Source organism: Neovison vison, chromosome 9, assembly GCF_020171115.1.
Source record: "Neovison vison isolate M4711 chromosome 9, ASM_NN_V1, whole genome shotgun sequence".
NCBI classification, from domain to species: Eukaryota; Metazoa; Chordata; class Mammalia; order Carnivora; family Mustelidae; genus Neogale; species Neogale vison.
Genome location: NC_058099.1, coordinates 96,278,329 through 96,296,475, shown reverse-complemented (window position 1 = coordinate 96,296,475; position 18,147 = coordinate 96,278,329). Strand labels below are relative to the sequence as shown.

General features: G+C 41.2%; 1 protein-coding gene across 1 annotated transcript in view; it reads right to left on the bottom strand.

Annotated features, from left to right (window-relative positions):
* RCL1 (RNA terminal phosphate cyclase like 1) overlaps positions 1-18,147 on the bottom strand; it is a 67,955-nt gene that overhangs the window by 40,590 nt on the left and 9,218 nt on the right. The window contains exons 2-3 of the mRNA XM_044265991.1: positions 3,097-3,168; positions 145-320 (exon numbers count right to left, since the gene is read on the bottom strand). Of these exons, the coding sequence (XP_044121926.1) occupies positions 145-320; positions 3,097-3,168 (248 nt within the window). The remainder of the gene's footprint in view (positions 1-144; positions 321-3,096; positions 3,169-18,147) is intronic.

The following is an 18,147-nucleotide window of genomic DNA, read 5'->3' as shown; positions in this document are numbered from 1 at the left end:
CTCATCTGCTTCCTAGAGTCATTAGTGTTTAAATCTCCAGGTAAAGAACAAAACAAAGACACTCAGCAATAAACCTGTGCTTCACTGGGAACTTGTTTCTCTAACGCGGGGCTGCTGCAAGAGACAAAACTACTCACTACTCACCGAAGGGTCAACCTGGTCATGGGTTACTCCTCGAAGAACGATTCTTAACGGGTGCTTCATAAACGGAGCCAGGCAAAGAAGACTCTCCAGGTAGTAGCCAATGCTGCGAAGGACATTACAGTCATGTTCCACAGACCCACCATACAGGAGGCCAGGCTGGTAATACAAGGTCGTTCCTTGCACCGGAAGAAGAGCCACATTCAACAGAAAAAAACAAAAAAACAGAAAAACAAAAAAAACACTTAGGTGTCACAAAGGCAGTAAATCCCAAGGGGAAAGTCTGAGAAGGGCATCCAAGAAGTTCAAAATGCCATTCCTAAGAGCCCACACCTCACTCCAAAAGCTGACTCATTACTGTCAAGCCCCGTAACAATAATAAACTGTGAGTGTAATTTAATAAACGGTAATAAATTAAACCCCTCCCTAAGCATCCAAGTTGCCAAAGTCATAGCAGGGTGCAGAGGACAGATCCTAACAGGCGCCCTGGTCTTCCAACAGCACACCCTGCCTGCAGTGGGGGGGCTTTACAAATGGCACGCTGAAACCACCACACCAGTAACCGGCTTCTTCCGAACCCTTGAAATGAGATTTTCCATAAAGCACACTCCACCAGCAGGATTCCTAGAGAAAGAAGGCAAGTACTTGATGGCACTTAAATTCTGTTAATAGGAGCTATTTTTAAAAAAAAAAGAAAAGAAAAAAGTAGCTATTTTAAGTTAATAGCAACAAATGGAAAGATCTTAAAATTAATGAATAGCTTTAGTGGAAATCCTGTTATTCTTATTCACTCTTTCTCATACTTGTAACATCCACAAAGTTTCTTACTGGGTGTACGTATTAGGGGGAAAAGCAAAATAAAATATTCTCGATTACTGGGGGGTTCATAAACAGGTGGACAAGGGATTATTACTGCTCAAAACCTTTGCCACTGTCTATTGGCATAATTTACCAATAAATTTAACACTAGAGGAAAGAGATCTGGGTTTGGTCACTCAAAAGGAAAGCAGTTCTTTGGAGTTACATAAAATTTTAATATTTGGAGTTTCATTAAAAAAAGAGGACTGTATTATCATAAAAGTCTGCAAATCTGTGCCTACAAATTAACCAAGTGAGAAACTGGTCAGATCATCAGAATGAAGGCTCCTGCTCTGGTGGGGCAGGGGGTAATGAGGTAGAAGCAGGATCATGTAAAATGTCTTACTTCCCAATTTAAACTGCAAATATGACCAGAAAAGAATTATGAACCCTCTGCACGGGGCACCTGGGTGGCTCAGTCGTTAAGCATCTGCCTTTGGCTCAGGTCACAGTCCCAGGGTCCTGGGATCCAGCCTCACATGGAGGTAGGGTGTTGGGAGGGGGGAGATCCCTGCTCAGCAGAGAGCCTGCTTTTCCCTCTCCAGGTTCCCCCTTCTTGTGTTCCCTCTCTCGCTGTCTCTGTCAAATAAATTAATTAAATCTTTAAAAATAAAAATTATGGGGAGGTGCCTGGGTGGCTCAGTCGTTAACCATCTGCCTTTGGCTCAGGTCATGATCCCAGGGTCCTGGGATGAGCCCTGAGCCAGGCTCCTGCTCAGCGGGAAGCCTGCTTCTCCTCTCCCACTCCCCCTGCTTATGTTCCCTCTCTTGTTGTCTTTCAGTCAAACAAATAAATAAAATGTTAAAAGAAAACTATGAACCCTCTGAATTACTGATAAAAATTGCTGAAAAAAAATTTTTTTTCTTTAAAATTTTTTTAAAATCTCCAGCAATTTCAAAGTCAGTCAGTCAAGGAACACTCAAGTAATGAGAGGTCACAAAGGGCACCTGAAGTCTTGTGCCTGAAACTTGCTCTCCGTAGGGTAGGGCTGTACGCAGCTATGGATCTCACATGATGGAGGGGCCCCGTAGAGAGCCAATGGATGAGAAAGTGCACAGTTTCCTTTGTGGCCTACCTGTGCGAAGCGGAAGAGTTCACGGACCAGCCCAACAGTGTTTGCATGGTTTCCCACACAAGGCTGAGAAATGAGTTTCTAAGAGCTAACAAACAGCTACAAACAACCTAAACATTTACCAGTAGGGAGCAGTCAAATAAATTATCACGCCTCCATACAACAGAATAGTCTACTAGGCCCACTGGACTATGAGATGGGCCTGCGTCTGCCGGGCAGGGGACGTTCTGTGACACGCACAGCAGTGAAAAAGCTGGCTGCAGCGCACCAGGGAGAGCTTGAGCTCCAGAAGCGCCCATGCAAGCAAAGGCCTGTGACGGAGCCCTGAGCACACATCCCAGGCTAGGACCGCGGCTGTCCCTCAGAGGGAACGGAAGAAGAACGAGAAGAGGAACAGGGCAAGGGATTTGCACATCTTTTACATATAATTGTGCTTTCTTTTTTAAGATTTTTTTTTTTCATTTGAGAGAGAGACAATGTGCATGTGGGGGCTAGGCAGGGGGAAGGAGACGTAGAGGGAAAGAATGCCAAGCAGACCGTGGAGCGCGACCGCGGGGCTCAATCTCAAGCCTCGAGATCATGACCTGAGCAGAAGCCAAAAGCCAGATGCTCAACTGACTGAGCCACCCAGGCACCCTGTACATATTTATTTTAAAAGATAAATTAAAAAAAAATAATCATAATTCAGCACATACGACTACTTCACAGAGTATGCTATAAAATTTTATTGGAACAAAATAAATAAACAGACTCTGAAAAGTTGTGCATAAATTTTAGGTGTAAAGTATTTTTGTTGCTGAAAAGGGGAGGTGCCTACTTGTTGATCTGAATTTCCAGCCTTCTGACTTCAAGTGCACACCCCTTACATTCGGAGATTTCACATACATCTCTGCACAACTGTATCACAGACAGAAAACTGGTTCTTCGCACCTGAGTATTTATACAGTCAAAAGGCATGAGAAGAAGAGGAATATTTAAGTAGTACATGTGGGTCCTTTCAGAATCCGGAAAAAAGATAGCTTACCTGTTTGGTTTATTTCAATCCGAGAACCATTAGTTATTTTGTCCAACAGCCTTATGAAACTGGCTTCAAAGTCTGTAGGGAAAAGAGAAAACAGACCGGCTTCAGGTCAGGTCACCATTTCCAGAGCACACGTGTGATCCAGGAGCTGCGGTGGAAGGTACGTGACTCCCTGCCTCACGCCCAGGTTCTTGTCGGGACCGGGGTGGGACCACTGGTCGAGGTAACCAAAGCAGCTGGAAAGCACTGGCTGGCACACGTATGTCTGGCAGAACCATTAGGAACAATTCAGCTGTCCCATTCCACAACAAACAACAACTCTACCACCAATCTGATGGGGTATTAATTTCAGCAGTCTGACACCCATAAAGACTGGCTCTTCTGACCTCAGAGGTACGTGCCAAACAAGGGAGAAACAGCAGGATTTTAAAGTTAATTTCTTATTTGTTCCAGAAAACCTGAGAGGGCAGATGAAATTGGAGATCACTCCTCAGTCTCAGAAGCAGTAAGAGGTCACTGTCTCCCTTCTGGAGTCCCTTCTCCCTCCTGCCACCTCACTCATCTCAAGCTATCTGACCAGTTCAGTTTTTAATTTCGTTACAAAGGTCCTTGAATGTACAGTATTATTACCACCTTTTTTTTTTTTTTAACGCATGAAAACAGACTGGAAGAAAAAACACCGCGTGTTAATGCACAGATTTCTCTTCATGGCAGGACTTTATGTGAATTTAATTTTCTTGTTTAAATTCTCATGTACAAATTTGCTTCAATTCCTTTTATAGACAGATTGTTATCCCAAACATAAAAGCTGGTCACTATTTAGAAGGGGATGGGTAGAAAGGGAGGAAAAGGATTTTAAATGTGAACTATGAGAGGAGGAAGAGAGAAGACTCAGGCAGGAGAATATGTCCTGTGGCCTTCCCCTGAGCGGATCTCACACACGCACTCACACACAGACACTCACACTCACTCCCTCCCCCTCTAGCATCAACCTCTAGCCCGGGGAACAAGGGGAGGAAGACCAGCTCTTCTGCACCGAAGGCAATGCGACCACCTGGCAGTTCAGGCAGTTTCCACGCCTGTAATAAACCAGCAGAATGTTTCCCACGCAGACCGCAGCAGTCACCTGAACTGATCCCACAGGGTGAGCACACTGAGCAATGCTCCTCCCCCGTTCCCTTACTGAACACTGACCCCCACTGTCACGGTAGATGCTGCCCTCTGTACAGACAGCACTGGGCTAGCAGAGAAAATCCAGTAAGTCCTGAAACAAGGAAGGGCGGCTGCTTTCACCAGGGGTGCTGTCAGGTTTCCCATACAGACATTCTCACCTAATCCTCAAAGCCCCAGGGCAGGAAGTGCCGTTCCCATTTTATAGAAAGTTGAGACTGACACTGGCACCAGGACAGAGCTGGGGGCTGAGGCAAAGCCCATGCTTCTGCAGAGTCCACGCTCCTAACCAAACCCCGACACCAGTTTGCCGAACTCCATTTAATCTTACAGCCTTAGCCAATAGGATTCAACAGTATATTAAAAGGATTATTCACCACGACCAAGTGGGATTTATCCCAGGGCTGCAAGGTTGGTTCAACATCCGCAAATCAGTCAATGTGATACAACACATCAATAAAAGAAAGAACAAGAACCATATGATACTCTCAATAGATGCTGAAAAAGCATTTGACAAAGTACAGCATCCCTTCCTGATCAAAACCCTTCAAAGTGTAGGGATAGAGGGCACATACCTCAATATCATCAAAGCCATCTATGAAAAACCCACTGCAAATATCATTCTCAATGGAGAAAAACTGAAAGCTTTTCCACTAAGGTCAGGAACACGGCAGGGATGTCCATTATCACCACTGCTATTCAACATAGTACTAGAAGTCCTAGCCTCAGCAATCAGACAACAAAAGGAAATTAAAGGCATCCAAATCGGCAAAGAAGAAGTCAAATTATCACTCTTCGCAGATGATATGATAATCTATGTGGAAAACCCAAAAGACTCCACTCCAAAACTGCTAGAACTTATACAGGAATTCAGTAAAGTGTCAGGATATAAGATCAATGCACAGAAATCAGTTGCATTTCTCTACACCAACAACAAGACAGAAGAAAGAGAAATTAAGGAGTCAATCCCATTTACAATTGCACCCCAAACCATAAGATACCTAGGAATAAACCTAACCAAAGAGGCTAAGAATCTATACTCAGAAAACTATAAAGTACTCATGAAAGAAATTGAGGAAGACACAAAGAAATGGAAAAATGTTCCATGCTCCTGGATTGGAAGAATAAATATTGTGAAAATGTCTATGCTACCTAAAGCAATCTACACATTTAATGCAATTCCTATCAAAGTACCATCCATCTTTTTCAAAGAAACGGAACAAATAGTTTTAAAATTTATATGGAACGAGAAAAGACCTCGAATAGCCAAAGGGATATTGAAAAACAAAGCCAAAGTTGGTGGCATCACAATTCCGGACTTCAAGCTTTATTACAAAGCTGTCATCATCAAGACAGCATGGTACTGGCACAAAAACAGACACATAGAACAATGGAACAGAATAGAGAACCCAGAAATAGACCCTCAACTCTATGGTCAACTAATCTTCGACAAAGCAGGAAAGAATGTCCAATGGAAAAAAGACAGCCTCTTCAATAAATGGTGTTGGGAAAATTGGACAGCCACGTGCCGAAAAATGAAATTGGACCATTTCCTTACACCACACACAAAAATAGATTCAAAATGGATTAAGGATCTCAATGTGAGAAAGGAATCCATCAAAATCCTTGAGGAGAACACAGGCAGCAACCTCTTCGACCTCAGCCGCAGCAACATCTTCCTAGGAACATCGCCAAAGGCAAGGGAAGCAAAGGCAAAAATGAACTTTTGGGATTTCATCAAAATCAAAAGCTTTTGCACAGCAAAGGAAACAGTTAACAAAACCAAAAGACAACTGACAGAATCGGAGAAGATATTTGCAAACGACATAGCAGATAAAGGACTAGTGTCCAAAATCTATAAAGAACTTAGCAAACTCAACACCCAAAGAACAAATAATCCAATCAAGAAATGGGCAGAGGACATGAACAGACGTTTCTGCAAAGAAGACATCCAAATGGCCAGCAGACACATGAAAAAGTGCTCCATATCACTCGGCATCAGGGAAATACAAATCAAAACCACAATGAGATATCACCTCACACCAGTCAGAATGGCTAAAATCAACAAGTCAGGAAATGACAGATGCTGGCGAGGATGCGGAGAAAGGGGAACCCTCCTACACTGCTGGTGGGAATGCAAGCTGATGCAACCACTCTGGAAAACAGCATGAAGGTTCCTCAAAATGTTGAAAATAGAACTGCCCTATGACCCAGCAATTGCACTACTGGGAATTTACCCTAAAGATACAAACGTAGTGATCCAAAGGGGCACGTGCACCCGAATGTTTATAGCAGCAATGTCCACAATAGCCAAACTATGGAAAGAACCTAGATGTCCATCAACAGATGAATGGATCAAGAAGATGTGGTATATATACACAATGGAATACTATGCAGCCATCAAAAGAAATGAAATCTTGCCATTTGCGACAACATGGATGGAACTAGAGCGTATCACGCTTAGCGAAATAAGTCAAGCGGAGAAAGACAACTATCATATGATCTCCCTGATATGAGGAAGTGGTGATGCAACATGGGGTCTTAAGTGGGTAGGAGAAGAATCCATGAAACAAGATGGGATAGGGAGGGAGACAAACTATAAGTGACTCTTAATCTCACGAAACAAACTGTGGGTTGCTGGGGGGAGGGGGGTTGGGAGAAGGGGGGTAGGGTTATGGACATTGGGGAGGGTATGTGCTTTTGGGTAAATTGGAAGGGGCGGTGAACCATGAGAGACTATGGACTCTGAAAAACAATCTGAGGGGTTTGAAGTGGCGGGGGGGTGGGAGGTTGGGGTACCAGGTGGTGGGTATTATAGAGGGCACAGCTTGCATGGAGCACTGGGTGTGGTGAAAAAATAATGAATACTGTTTTTCTGAAAATAAATAAATTGGAAAAAATAAATTAAAAAAAAAATAATAATCTTACAGCCTCAACCACCTCCTCTAGAATATCATGGAACTTTTTAACTGCAGGCAGTGATCTACTGCAGGATCCTGCAGACCATTTAAAAGTATATTATTTTTAATGAAATTAGAACAGAATAAACCATGTCAGAGTTAACCATACATAGGGCACTGTTCCTGAAACCTCACTGGGTTTTATAATCCCCTGCATGTAAACTTGGTTGTGGTGTTAAGTAGCATCACAAAAGTTTGAAAATAACTCAACTACAAAACTGTTTCCATGGCCTCTTGATACAGAATATTCTGTTTAAAAAAAAAAAAAATCGGGCAGGGGGAGGAGTCAAGATGGCAGAGGAGTAGCAGGCTGAGATGATACCAGGTCGCAGGAGTTCAGCTAGATAGTAATCAAACCATTCCGAACACCAACAAATCCAACAGGAGATCAAAGAGAAGAGGAGCAACAATTCTAGAAACAGAAAAATCGACCACTTTCTGAAAGGTAGGACAGGCGGAGAAGTGAATCTGAAGTGTCAGGAAGATAGGCCGCAGGGTGGAGGGGCTGGCTCCCAGCAAGCACAGAGCAATGGAGCATAAAATTCAAACATTTAAAAGTCTGCTCCACTGAGGGACATCGCTCCAGGGGCTAAGCAGGGGTGGAGCCCTTCCGGGGACAGCATGGTCTCAGGTCCCGTGGGGTCACAGAAGGATCAGGGTGTCCGAGTGTCACAGAGCTCACAGGTATTAGAGCGGGGAAGCCGGCTACAGAGACAGAGCCGAGGAGTGAGCTCCCAGCTCGGGGTTACCTTAAACTGTGATCCCCGGCACAGTCGGGCCACTACTCTTTGAGCAGGGACCCCACAAGTGGCAGATCTGGGAAGATACCCTCCCCCCCGGAAGTACAGAGCAGCAGGAATCTGCTGGGTTCGGAGACTCCAAACAGGGCTGTATGCCAGAGACAGAAACGCTCGGTCACAGGCAGGGTGAGTCAGAGTGCTGCCAGAGACCAGGGAGACAGGGACTGACAGCTTTTCTCCGAGGGTGCACTGAGCAGCGGGGCCCCGAGCTCTGGGCTCCTACAGATGGTGGGAAGCCACCATTTTCACTCCAGTCCTCCAGAGCTGGACAGAAAGTGTCGAAAGCTCCTGAGAACCCAGCAGATTACTTAGCCTGGCCCCTGGCAAGGGTGGTACAATTCTGCCTTGGGCAAAGACACTTGAGAATCACTACAACCGGCCCTTCCCCCAGATCAGCAAGAATATCCAGCCAAGACCAAGCTCACTGATCAAGGAGAACACTGCAGTTCCAGAGGAGGAGAAAGCAAAGCATCGATTTCATGGCTTTCTCCCCATGATTCTTTAGTCTTGCAAAGTTAAGTAAATCTTTTTAATTTTATTTTTCTCTTATACTAATTCTTTTTAACTTTTACTCTTTCCTCTTTTAAAGTTTTTTAACTAGTTTCTCTTAACAATATCTTTCTTAAAAAAAATTTTTGAACCTTTATTATTATAGTCATATTTTATCCTTCATTGTATCTAACTTAATTTTTTATATACATATAAGGTTTTTTCTTCTAAAAACTTTTGGGAGGGCACCTGGGTGGCTCAGTTGGTTGAGCAACTGCCTTCAGCTCAGGTCATAATCCACAAGTCCCGGAATCAAGTCCCACATCGGGCTCCCAGGTCCAAGGGGAGTCTGCTTCTCCCTTTGACCTTCTCACCTCTCATGCTCTTTCTCTCTCTCAAATAAATAAATAAAATCTAGGAAAAAAAATTTTTTTTAAACTTTTGGGATACAACTTCCTCTAATAGATCAAAATATACCCTAAATCTAGCACAGAGCTTTGTTCTAGTCTCCAGCCTGAGCAAATTCTCTCCACTATCTTTTTAATTCTTTTCCCAACCAATTTATCAACTCCTTTTTTAGAATTTTTAAAAATTTTCATCTTTATAGTTATATTCCATCCCTTCATCGTGTTTACCCTTATTTTGTATATATATGCAACTTTTTCTTTCCTTAAAATTTTGGGAGGTAGTTTTTTCTAAGAGACCAAAATACACCCAAAATCAAGTGGGTGGTTCTGTTCTACTCACCAGTCTAATTTATATTTTTCTTAAAATATAAATTTAAAATATAGTTTTCTTTAAAAAAATTTTTTTTGGAACTTTTTACCCCTATTTTCTCCCAACAATCTAGGGTTTCTTCTGATTTGGTTAACACACATTTTTCTGGGGTCCTTGACATCCTTTTAGTATTTTATTCTCTCGTTCATATATTCTTACCTGGATAAAATGACAAGGCAGAAAAACTCACCACAAAAGAAAGAACAAGAGGCAGTACCAAAGACTAGGGACCTAATCAATACGGACATTGGTAATATGTCAGATCTAGAGTTCAGAATGACGATTCTCAAGGTGCTAGCTGGGCTCAAAAAAGGCATGGAAGATATTAGAGAAACCCTGTCTGGAGAAATAAAAGCCCTTTCTGGAGAATAAAAGAACTAAAATCTAACAAAGCTGAAATCAAAATTATTAATGAGGTACAATAAAAAATGGAGGCTCTTACTGCTAGGATAAATGAGGCAGAAGAGAGAATCAGTGATATAGAAGACCAAATGACAGAGAATAAAGAAACTGAGCAAAAGAGAGACAAACAACTACTGGACCACAAGGGGAAAACTCGAGAGATAAGTGATACCATAAAATGAAACAATATTAGAATCAGAAGAAGAGGAGGAAGAAGGTATATTGGAGTGAGTTATTGTAGAGAATTACCCCAATATGGCAAAGGGAACGAGCATCAAAATCCAGGAGGCACAGAGAATCCCCCTCAAAATCAATAAAAATAGGTCCGCATCCTGTCATCTAATAGTAAAACTTAAAAGTCTTCATGACAAAGAGAAAATCCTGCAAGCAGCCTGGGACAAGAAATCTGTAACATACAATGGTAAAAATATTAAATTGGCAGCAGACATCCACAGAGACCTGGCAGGCCAGAAAAAACTAGCATGATATATTCAGAGCACTAAATGAAAAAACATGCAGCCAAGAATACTATATCCAGCTAGGCTATCCTTGAAAATAGAAGGAGAGATAAAAAGGTTCCAGGACAAACCAGCTCTACAAAAAATATTGAAAGGGGTCCTCTAGGCAAAGAGAGAGCCTAAAAGTAGTACACCAGAAAGGAACAGAGACAATATACAGTAACAGTCACCTTACAGGCAATACAATGGCACTAAATTCATATCTCTCAATAGTATGTAAATTGAATGTAAATAGGCTAAATGCCCCAATCAAAAGACACGGGGTATCAAAATGGATAAAAAAACAAAACCCATCAATATGCTATCTACAAGAAACTTATTTTAGACCCAAAGACACCTCCAGATTTAAAGTGAGGGGGTGGAAAACAATGTACCATACTAATGGACATCAGAAGAAAGCTGGGGTGGCAATCCTTATATCGGATCAATTAGACTTTAAGCCAAAGACTATAATAAGAGATGAGGAAGGACACTATATCCCACTCAAAGGGTCTGTCCAACAAGAAGATCTAACACTTTTAAATATCTATGCCCCTAACATGCGCACAGCCAACTATATAAACCAATTAATAACAAAATCAAAGAAACACATAGACAATAATACAATAATTTTTATTGTATATTGTATTGTGTAATAATAATTTAATACCCACCTCACTGAAATGACAAATCATCCAAGCAAAAGATCAACAAGGAAATAAAGGCTTTAAATCACACACTAGACCAGATAAACATCATAGATATATTCAGAACATTCCATCTCAAAGCAACAGAATACACATTCTTCTCTAGTGCACATGAAACATTCTCCAGAATAGATCACACCCTGGGTCACAAATCAGGTCTCAACCGGTATCAAAAGATTGGGATCATTCCCTGCATATTTTCAGACCACAATGCTCTTTAAGCTAGAACTCAATCACAGGAGGAAATTTGTAAAGAACCCAAATACATGGAGACTAAACACCATCTTTCTAAAAAATGAATAGGTCAACCAGGAAATTAAGGAACTGGAGAAAGAACAAAGAAAGCCTAAACCCAGCAGGAGAAGAGAAATTATAATAAAGATCAGAGCAGAAATCAACGAAATAGAAACAAACAAAAACAAAACAAAACAAAAAACCGACAGAATAAATCAATAAAACTAGGAGCTGGTTCTTTGGAAGAATTAATAAGATTGATAAACCCCTGGCCAGACTTATCAAAAAGAAAAAAGAAAGGACCCAAATAAATAAAATCATGAATGAAAGAGGAGAGATCACAACCAGCACCAAAGAAATACAATTATAAGACTATATTATGAGCAACTATATGCCAGCAAATTTGACAATTTGGAAGAAATGGATGCATTTCTAGAGACATATAAACTACCAAAACTGAACCAGGAAGAAACAGAAAACCTGAATAGATCAATAACCAGTAAGGAGATTAAAGCAGTCATCAAAAACCTCCCAACAAACAAGAGCGCAGGGCCAGATGGCTTCCCAGGGGAATTCTACTAAGCATTAAAATTTTTTTTTTAAGATTTTTAAAATTTATATTTATTTATATATTTGATAGAGAGAGAGAGAGAGAGGTCACAAGTAGCAGAGAGGCAGGCAGAAAGAGAAGGGGGGGAAGCAGGCTCCCTGCCGAGCAGACAGCCTGATGCAGGCCTCCATCCCAGGACTCTTGATATCATGACCTGAGCCGAAAGCAGAGGCTTAACCGACTGAGCCACCCAGGCGCCCTCTACCAAGCATTTAAAGAAGAATTAATTCCTATTCTCCTGAAACAGTTCCCAAAAAAAGAAATGGAAGGAAAACTTCCAAATTCATTTTATGAGGCCAGCATTACTTGATCCCAAAACCAGACAACGACCCCATCAAAAGCGAGAATTACAGATCAATATCCTTGATGAACATGGATATAAAAATTCTCACCAAAATACTAGCCAATAGGATCCAACAGTACATTAAAAGGATTATTCACCATAACCAAGTGGGATTTATTCCAGGGCTGCAAGGCTAGTTCAACATCTGCAAAAAAAAAAAAAATCAATGTGATACAATACATTAATAAAAGAAAGAACAAGAACCATATGATACTGTCAACAGATGCTGAGAAAGCATTTGACAAAGTACCCCATCCTTTCCTGATCAAAACTCTTGAAAGTGTAGGGATAGAGGGCACATACCTCAGTATCATCAAAGCCATCTATGAAAAACCCACAGCGAATATCACTGAGAGCTTTTCCCCTAAGGTCAGGAACACAGAACGGATGTCCACTATCATCACTGCTATTCAACACAGTACTAGAAGTCCTAACCTCAGCTATCAGATAACAAAACAAAATAAAAGGCATCCGGATCAGTAGAGAAGAAGTCAAACTCTCACTCTTTGCAGATGATATGATACTTCATGTGGAAGACCCCAAAGACTCCACTCCAAATCTGCTAGAACTCATGCAGGAATTCAGTAAAGTGTCAGGATATAAAATCAATGCACAGAAATCAGTTGCATTTCTATAAACCAACAACAAGACAGAAGAAAGAGAAATTAAGGAGTCGATCCCATTTACAATTGCACTCAAAATCATAAGATACCTAGAAATAAACCTAGCCAAAGAGGTAAAGAATCTGTACTCAGGAAAATATAAAGTACTCGTGAAAGAAATTGAGGAAGACACAAAGACATGGAAAAATGTTCTGTGCTCATGGATTGGAGGAACAAATATTGTGAAAATGTTTACACTACCTAAAGCAATCTACACATGTAATCCAATCCCTATCAAAATGCCATCAATTTTTTTCAAAGAAATGGAACAAATAATCCTAAAATTTATATGGAACCAGAAAAGACCTCGAATAGGCAGAGGAATATTGAAAAAGAAAGCCAAAGTTGGTGGCATCACAATTCCAGACTTCAAGCTCTACTTCAAAGCTGTGTCATCATTAAGACAGTATGGTACTGGCACAAAAACAGACGTATAGATCAATGGAACACATAGATCAGAGCCCAGAAATGGACCCTCAACTCTACGGTCAACTAATCTTTGACAAAGCAGAAAAGAATGTCCAATGGAAAAAAAGTCTCTTCAACAAATGGTGTTGGGAATATTGGACAACCACATGCAGAAAAATGAAACTGGACCATTTCCTTACACCACACACAAAAATGGACTCAAAATGGATGAAAGACCTCAACGTGAGAAAGGAATCCATCAAAATCCTTAAGAAAAACACAGGCAGCAATCTCTTTCACTTCAGCCACAGCAACTTCTTCCTAGAAACATCACCAAAGGCAAGGGAAGCAAGGGCAAAAATGAACTACTGGGATTCATCAAGATCAAATGATCTCAGAGTCCTGGGATCGAGTCCCGCATCGGGCTCTCTGCTCAGCAGGGAGCCTGCTTCCCTCTCTCTCTCTCTGCCTGCCTCTCTGCCTACTTGTGATTTCTCTCTGTCAAATAAATAAATAAAATCTTGAAAAAAAAAAAAAAAACTTTTGCAGAGCAAAGGAAACAGTCAACAAAACCAAAAGACAACTGACAGAATGGGAGAAGATATTTGCAATCGAGATATCAGATAAAGGGCTCATGTCCAAAATCTATAACAAACTTATCATACTCAACACCCAAAGAACCAACAATACAATCAAGAAATGGGCAGGGGCGCCTGGGTGGCTCAGTGGGTTAAGCCGCTGCCTTCGGCTCAGGTCATGATCTCAGGATCCTGGGATCGAGTCCCGCATCGGGCTCTCTGCTCAGCAGGGAGCCTGCTTCCTCCTCTCTCTCTCTCTGCCTGCCTCTCTGCCTACTTGTGATCTCTCTCTGTCAAATAAATAAAAAAAAATCTTTAAAAAAAAAAAAAAGAAATGGGCAGAAGACATGAACAGACATTTCTGCAAAGAAGACATCCAGATGGCTACGGACAAATGAAAAAATGCTCCACATCACTCAGCATCAGGGAAATACAAATCAAAACCACAATGAGATAACCACCTCACACCAGTCAGAATGGCTAAAATTAACAAGTCAGGAAACGACAGTTGCTGGCGAGGGTGCAGAGAAAGGGGAACCCTCCTGCACCGTTGGTGGGAATACAAGCTGGTGCAACCACTCTGGAAAACAGTATGGAGTTTCAAAAAGTTGAAAATAGAGCTACCCTACGTATGACCCAGCAATCACACTACTGGGTTATTTACCCTAAAGATACAAATGTAGTGAGTGATCCAAAGGGGCCCATGCACCCGAATGTTTATAGCAGCAATGTCCACAATAGCCAAACTATGGAAAGAACCTAGATGTCCATCAACAGATGAATGGATAAAGAATATGTGTTGTGTGTATATACAGTGGAATACTATGCAGCCATCAAAAGAAATGAAATTTTGCCATTTGCAGTGACGTGGATAGAACTAGAAGGTATTATGCTGAGCAAAATAAGTCCATCAGAGAGATAATTATCATATTATCTTCCTGGTATGAGGAATTTGAGAGGCAGCATGGGGGGGTTGGGTGGTAGGGAAGGAAGAAATGAAACAAGATGCGATCCGGAGGGAGACAAACCATAAGAGACTCTTAATCTCAGGATACAAACTGAAGGTTGCTGGGGGAAGGGGGCTAAGGAAAGGGTGGTTGGGTTACAGACATTGGGGAGGGTATGTGCTATGGTGAGTGCTGTGAAGTGTAAACCTGGCGATTCACAGGGGCTAATAATACATTATATGTTAATTAAAAATAAATTTTTTTAAAAAAAATCAGGCATGATCCAGACCACAGTGCCACTTTCCACCTATCTTTCTAGCAAATGTAATGGGCTCTGCACAAAAAACGGAACACTCTCGATTTGCTCAAGCTTTTGAAGTGGCTAAAGGGAGCGAGGAACAGACATTTATGAATAAAGTCCATGATTAAACTCCATAACTTTTACATTTTAGGAAAGAAACAAAACAAAACAAAACAAAAAGAAAGAATCTTAGAATTTTTTTTCTTCTGCAATCCACAGGGGCACTTAAGCATGAACACAGTTAGTTAAAAATGCCTAGCAGAGGAACACAGCAGGAACGGAATGGACACATAAAGAGAACTCCAGGCTGGACCATCCCCTGGTCACAGCAAAAGGCTGATTCAGAAGCAGTACTTCAAAGAACCAACCAGAGCTAGTTCCAGAATCCTGGCAACAGTGAAGACACAGCTCCATCACGTGGTATGAAAAAGATTTCAAATTCACCTAATAATATAGTAAGACTGATGTCCCCAAACTTCATTAAGACAAGAGGTGTGGATTCTTTTTTTTTTTAAGATTTTATTTATTTTGTTTGACAGAGAGAGAGAAGATCACAAGTAGGCAGAGAGGCAGGCAGAGACAGAGGGGGAAGCAGGCTCCCCGCCAAGCAGAGAGCCCGATGCGGGGCTCGATCCCAGGACACCGAGATCATGACCTGAGCCGAAGGCAGCGGCTTAATCCACTGAGCCACCCAGGCGCCCCAGAGGTGTGGATTCTTTACCCCTTCACTTCCTACACATCCTCTTGGACTCTTCCTCCTCAAGACCACTACTGGGGATACAGAAGGTCAGATTATCTAAAAACACCAGGGGAAAACATCCAAAACCAGGCACAATTTTACTGCACTGTTGAGGAATACATAACTGGGTCATAAAGCTATAAAGACAATCAACACAAATACTGTACTGGGTCAGGAAAGTGGCTACCAGCAGGGGCAGAGGAGGGAGTCGTAGCCAGAGGAGGCCTCGTAGGTACAAGAATATTCTACTTCCTAACTCGGATGGGGTCACACAGGTGTTCATTTTATAATCTTTTAAGCACTACTTTTATGTTTCATGCATTTTTTATGTTACTGTATTTATCATGTTTTAGCAGTTTATACTATTAGGCCCTTCAATCTGAGAATTCCTTAAAGACTGCCTCCTTAAATGTCTAATGCACTTTCCTCCACAGCCCCCCAAGAAGTGAGCTCATCCCTTCTGTAACTCTGTAACACAACACCTGACCCATTCCTCACTAAGAAAGGCAAACTATGTCTCAAACAAGGGCCGTAAAGGAAAGAATACAAGCTAAAGACCTACACTTTTTTATTTTTAAAGATTTTATTTATTTATTTATTAGACAGAGATACAGTGGGAGAAGGAAACACAAGCAGGGGGAGTGGGAGAGGGAGAAGCAGGCTTCCCACTGGGCAGGGAGCCCGATGTGGGGCTCCATCTCAGGACCCTGGGATCATGACCTGAGCCGAAGGCAGACACTTAATGAATGAGCCACCCAGGTGCCCCAAGACCTACACTTTTAATCAAGGAGCAAATCTCAATCAATACATTTTTAGCTTCAAAGTATCATAACAACTTCAGTATCTAGAAACAATAAGTGTGCAAAAATAAATTTCTAATATTATATACATGTCACATATAAATGTTAGATGTACAGATACTGGATATACATCAGAACATACATACATACATAACATACATACAGCCTTAAAATTAATGAGGAGAGTTCTTATGTACTGATATAAGTCACCTCCATGATACGTTGAGTGAAATTAAAAAGAAAAATGTGCATATGTATTTTCTGTTTTTTTTTTTTAAGGATTTTACTTATTTGAGAGTAAGAGAGCAAGCAAAAGCGGCAGGAGGGGCAGAGGGAGAAGCAGACTCCCTGCTGAGTGGAGTGCACGATGTGGGGCTTGATCCCAGAACTCCGGGATCATGACCTGAGCCGAAGGCAGACGCTTAACCAGCTAACCAACTTAGCCACCCAGGCACCCTGTATTTGCTTGTTTGTGGAAAAAAGAGTCCTGAGAAGAAACTCAACAAACTAGTAACACTGACTGCTTCATGGGAAAGGGAGGATGGGAAAGAGAAAGAGACGCAATTCATAAACCCTTTTTGTTCCCTCTGATTTTCACACCATGTGTGTTTTTTTAAAATACATGAAATTTATATTGGAAAAAATACAAATAAAGGCACTGTAACACAATTTAAATAGCAAAGAAAATTGCTCTCATTAAAGCGCCTGTGAAAGATCCTTATGATACTATAAAGACATTAAAAATATTTTAAAATAGGGGCACCTGGGTGTTAAGCGTCTGCCTTCGGCTCAGTCATGATGCCAGGGTCCTGGGATGGAGCCCTGCATAGGACTCCCTGCTCCTCCCTCTCCCTCTCCCACTGCTTGTGTTCCTCTCTCACTGTGTCTCTCTGTCAAATAAAAAAAAAATTTTAAATTTAAATAACTATTTAATTACATAAGGAAATGCTCATATTAAGGAAAAAATTTAAAATATACACAATGTGATTTTAATTTTTTTAGAGAAGTACCTAAGAAATAAGACAAACAGGAATAGAAGGGAACTTTCTCATTGATGAAAGCATCTGGTAAAAAACAAAAACAACATACAGCTAACATTACACTTAGCACCAAAACACTGGACACTTTCTCCCTAAAAGAAGGAACAAGGCAAGGCAGTTTGCTCTCGTCACATACTTGGCATGGTACTAGAAGTTCTAGCCAATGTGTCAAGGAAAAGGGAATACAAGATATAAAGTTTGGAAAGAAGAAATACTATTCCTTTTTACAGATGATGTGATTATCTACGCAGAGAATCCCAAAAAATGTACAAAAAGACACCTAGAGCTAATAAGTATATTCAGCATAGGTAGAGGATAAACATGTTCCCAAAAATGAACTGTACTTCTATATACTAGCATTGGAGACTGACATTAAAAATACTACACCACTGACAATTGCTAGAAAAAGTAAAATATTTACGTGTAAATCTAACAAAGTGTTTACAGGACTTGTATGCTGGAAACTACACAAATCTGGTGAAAGAAAGTAAAGAAGATCCAAATAAATGAAGATATATACTATGTTTATGGCTTAGAGGACTCCGTAAAGAAGACAATTCTCCCCAAATTGACATATAGGTTTAACACAG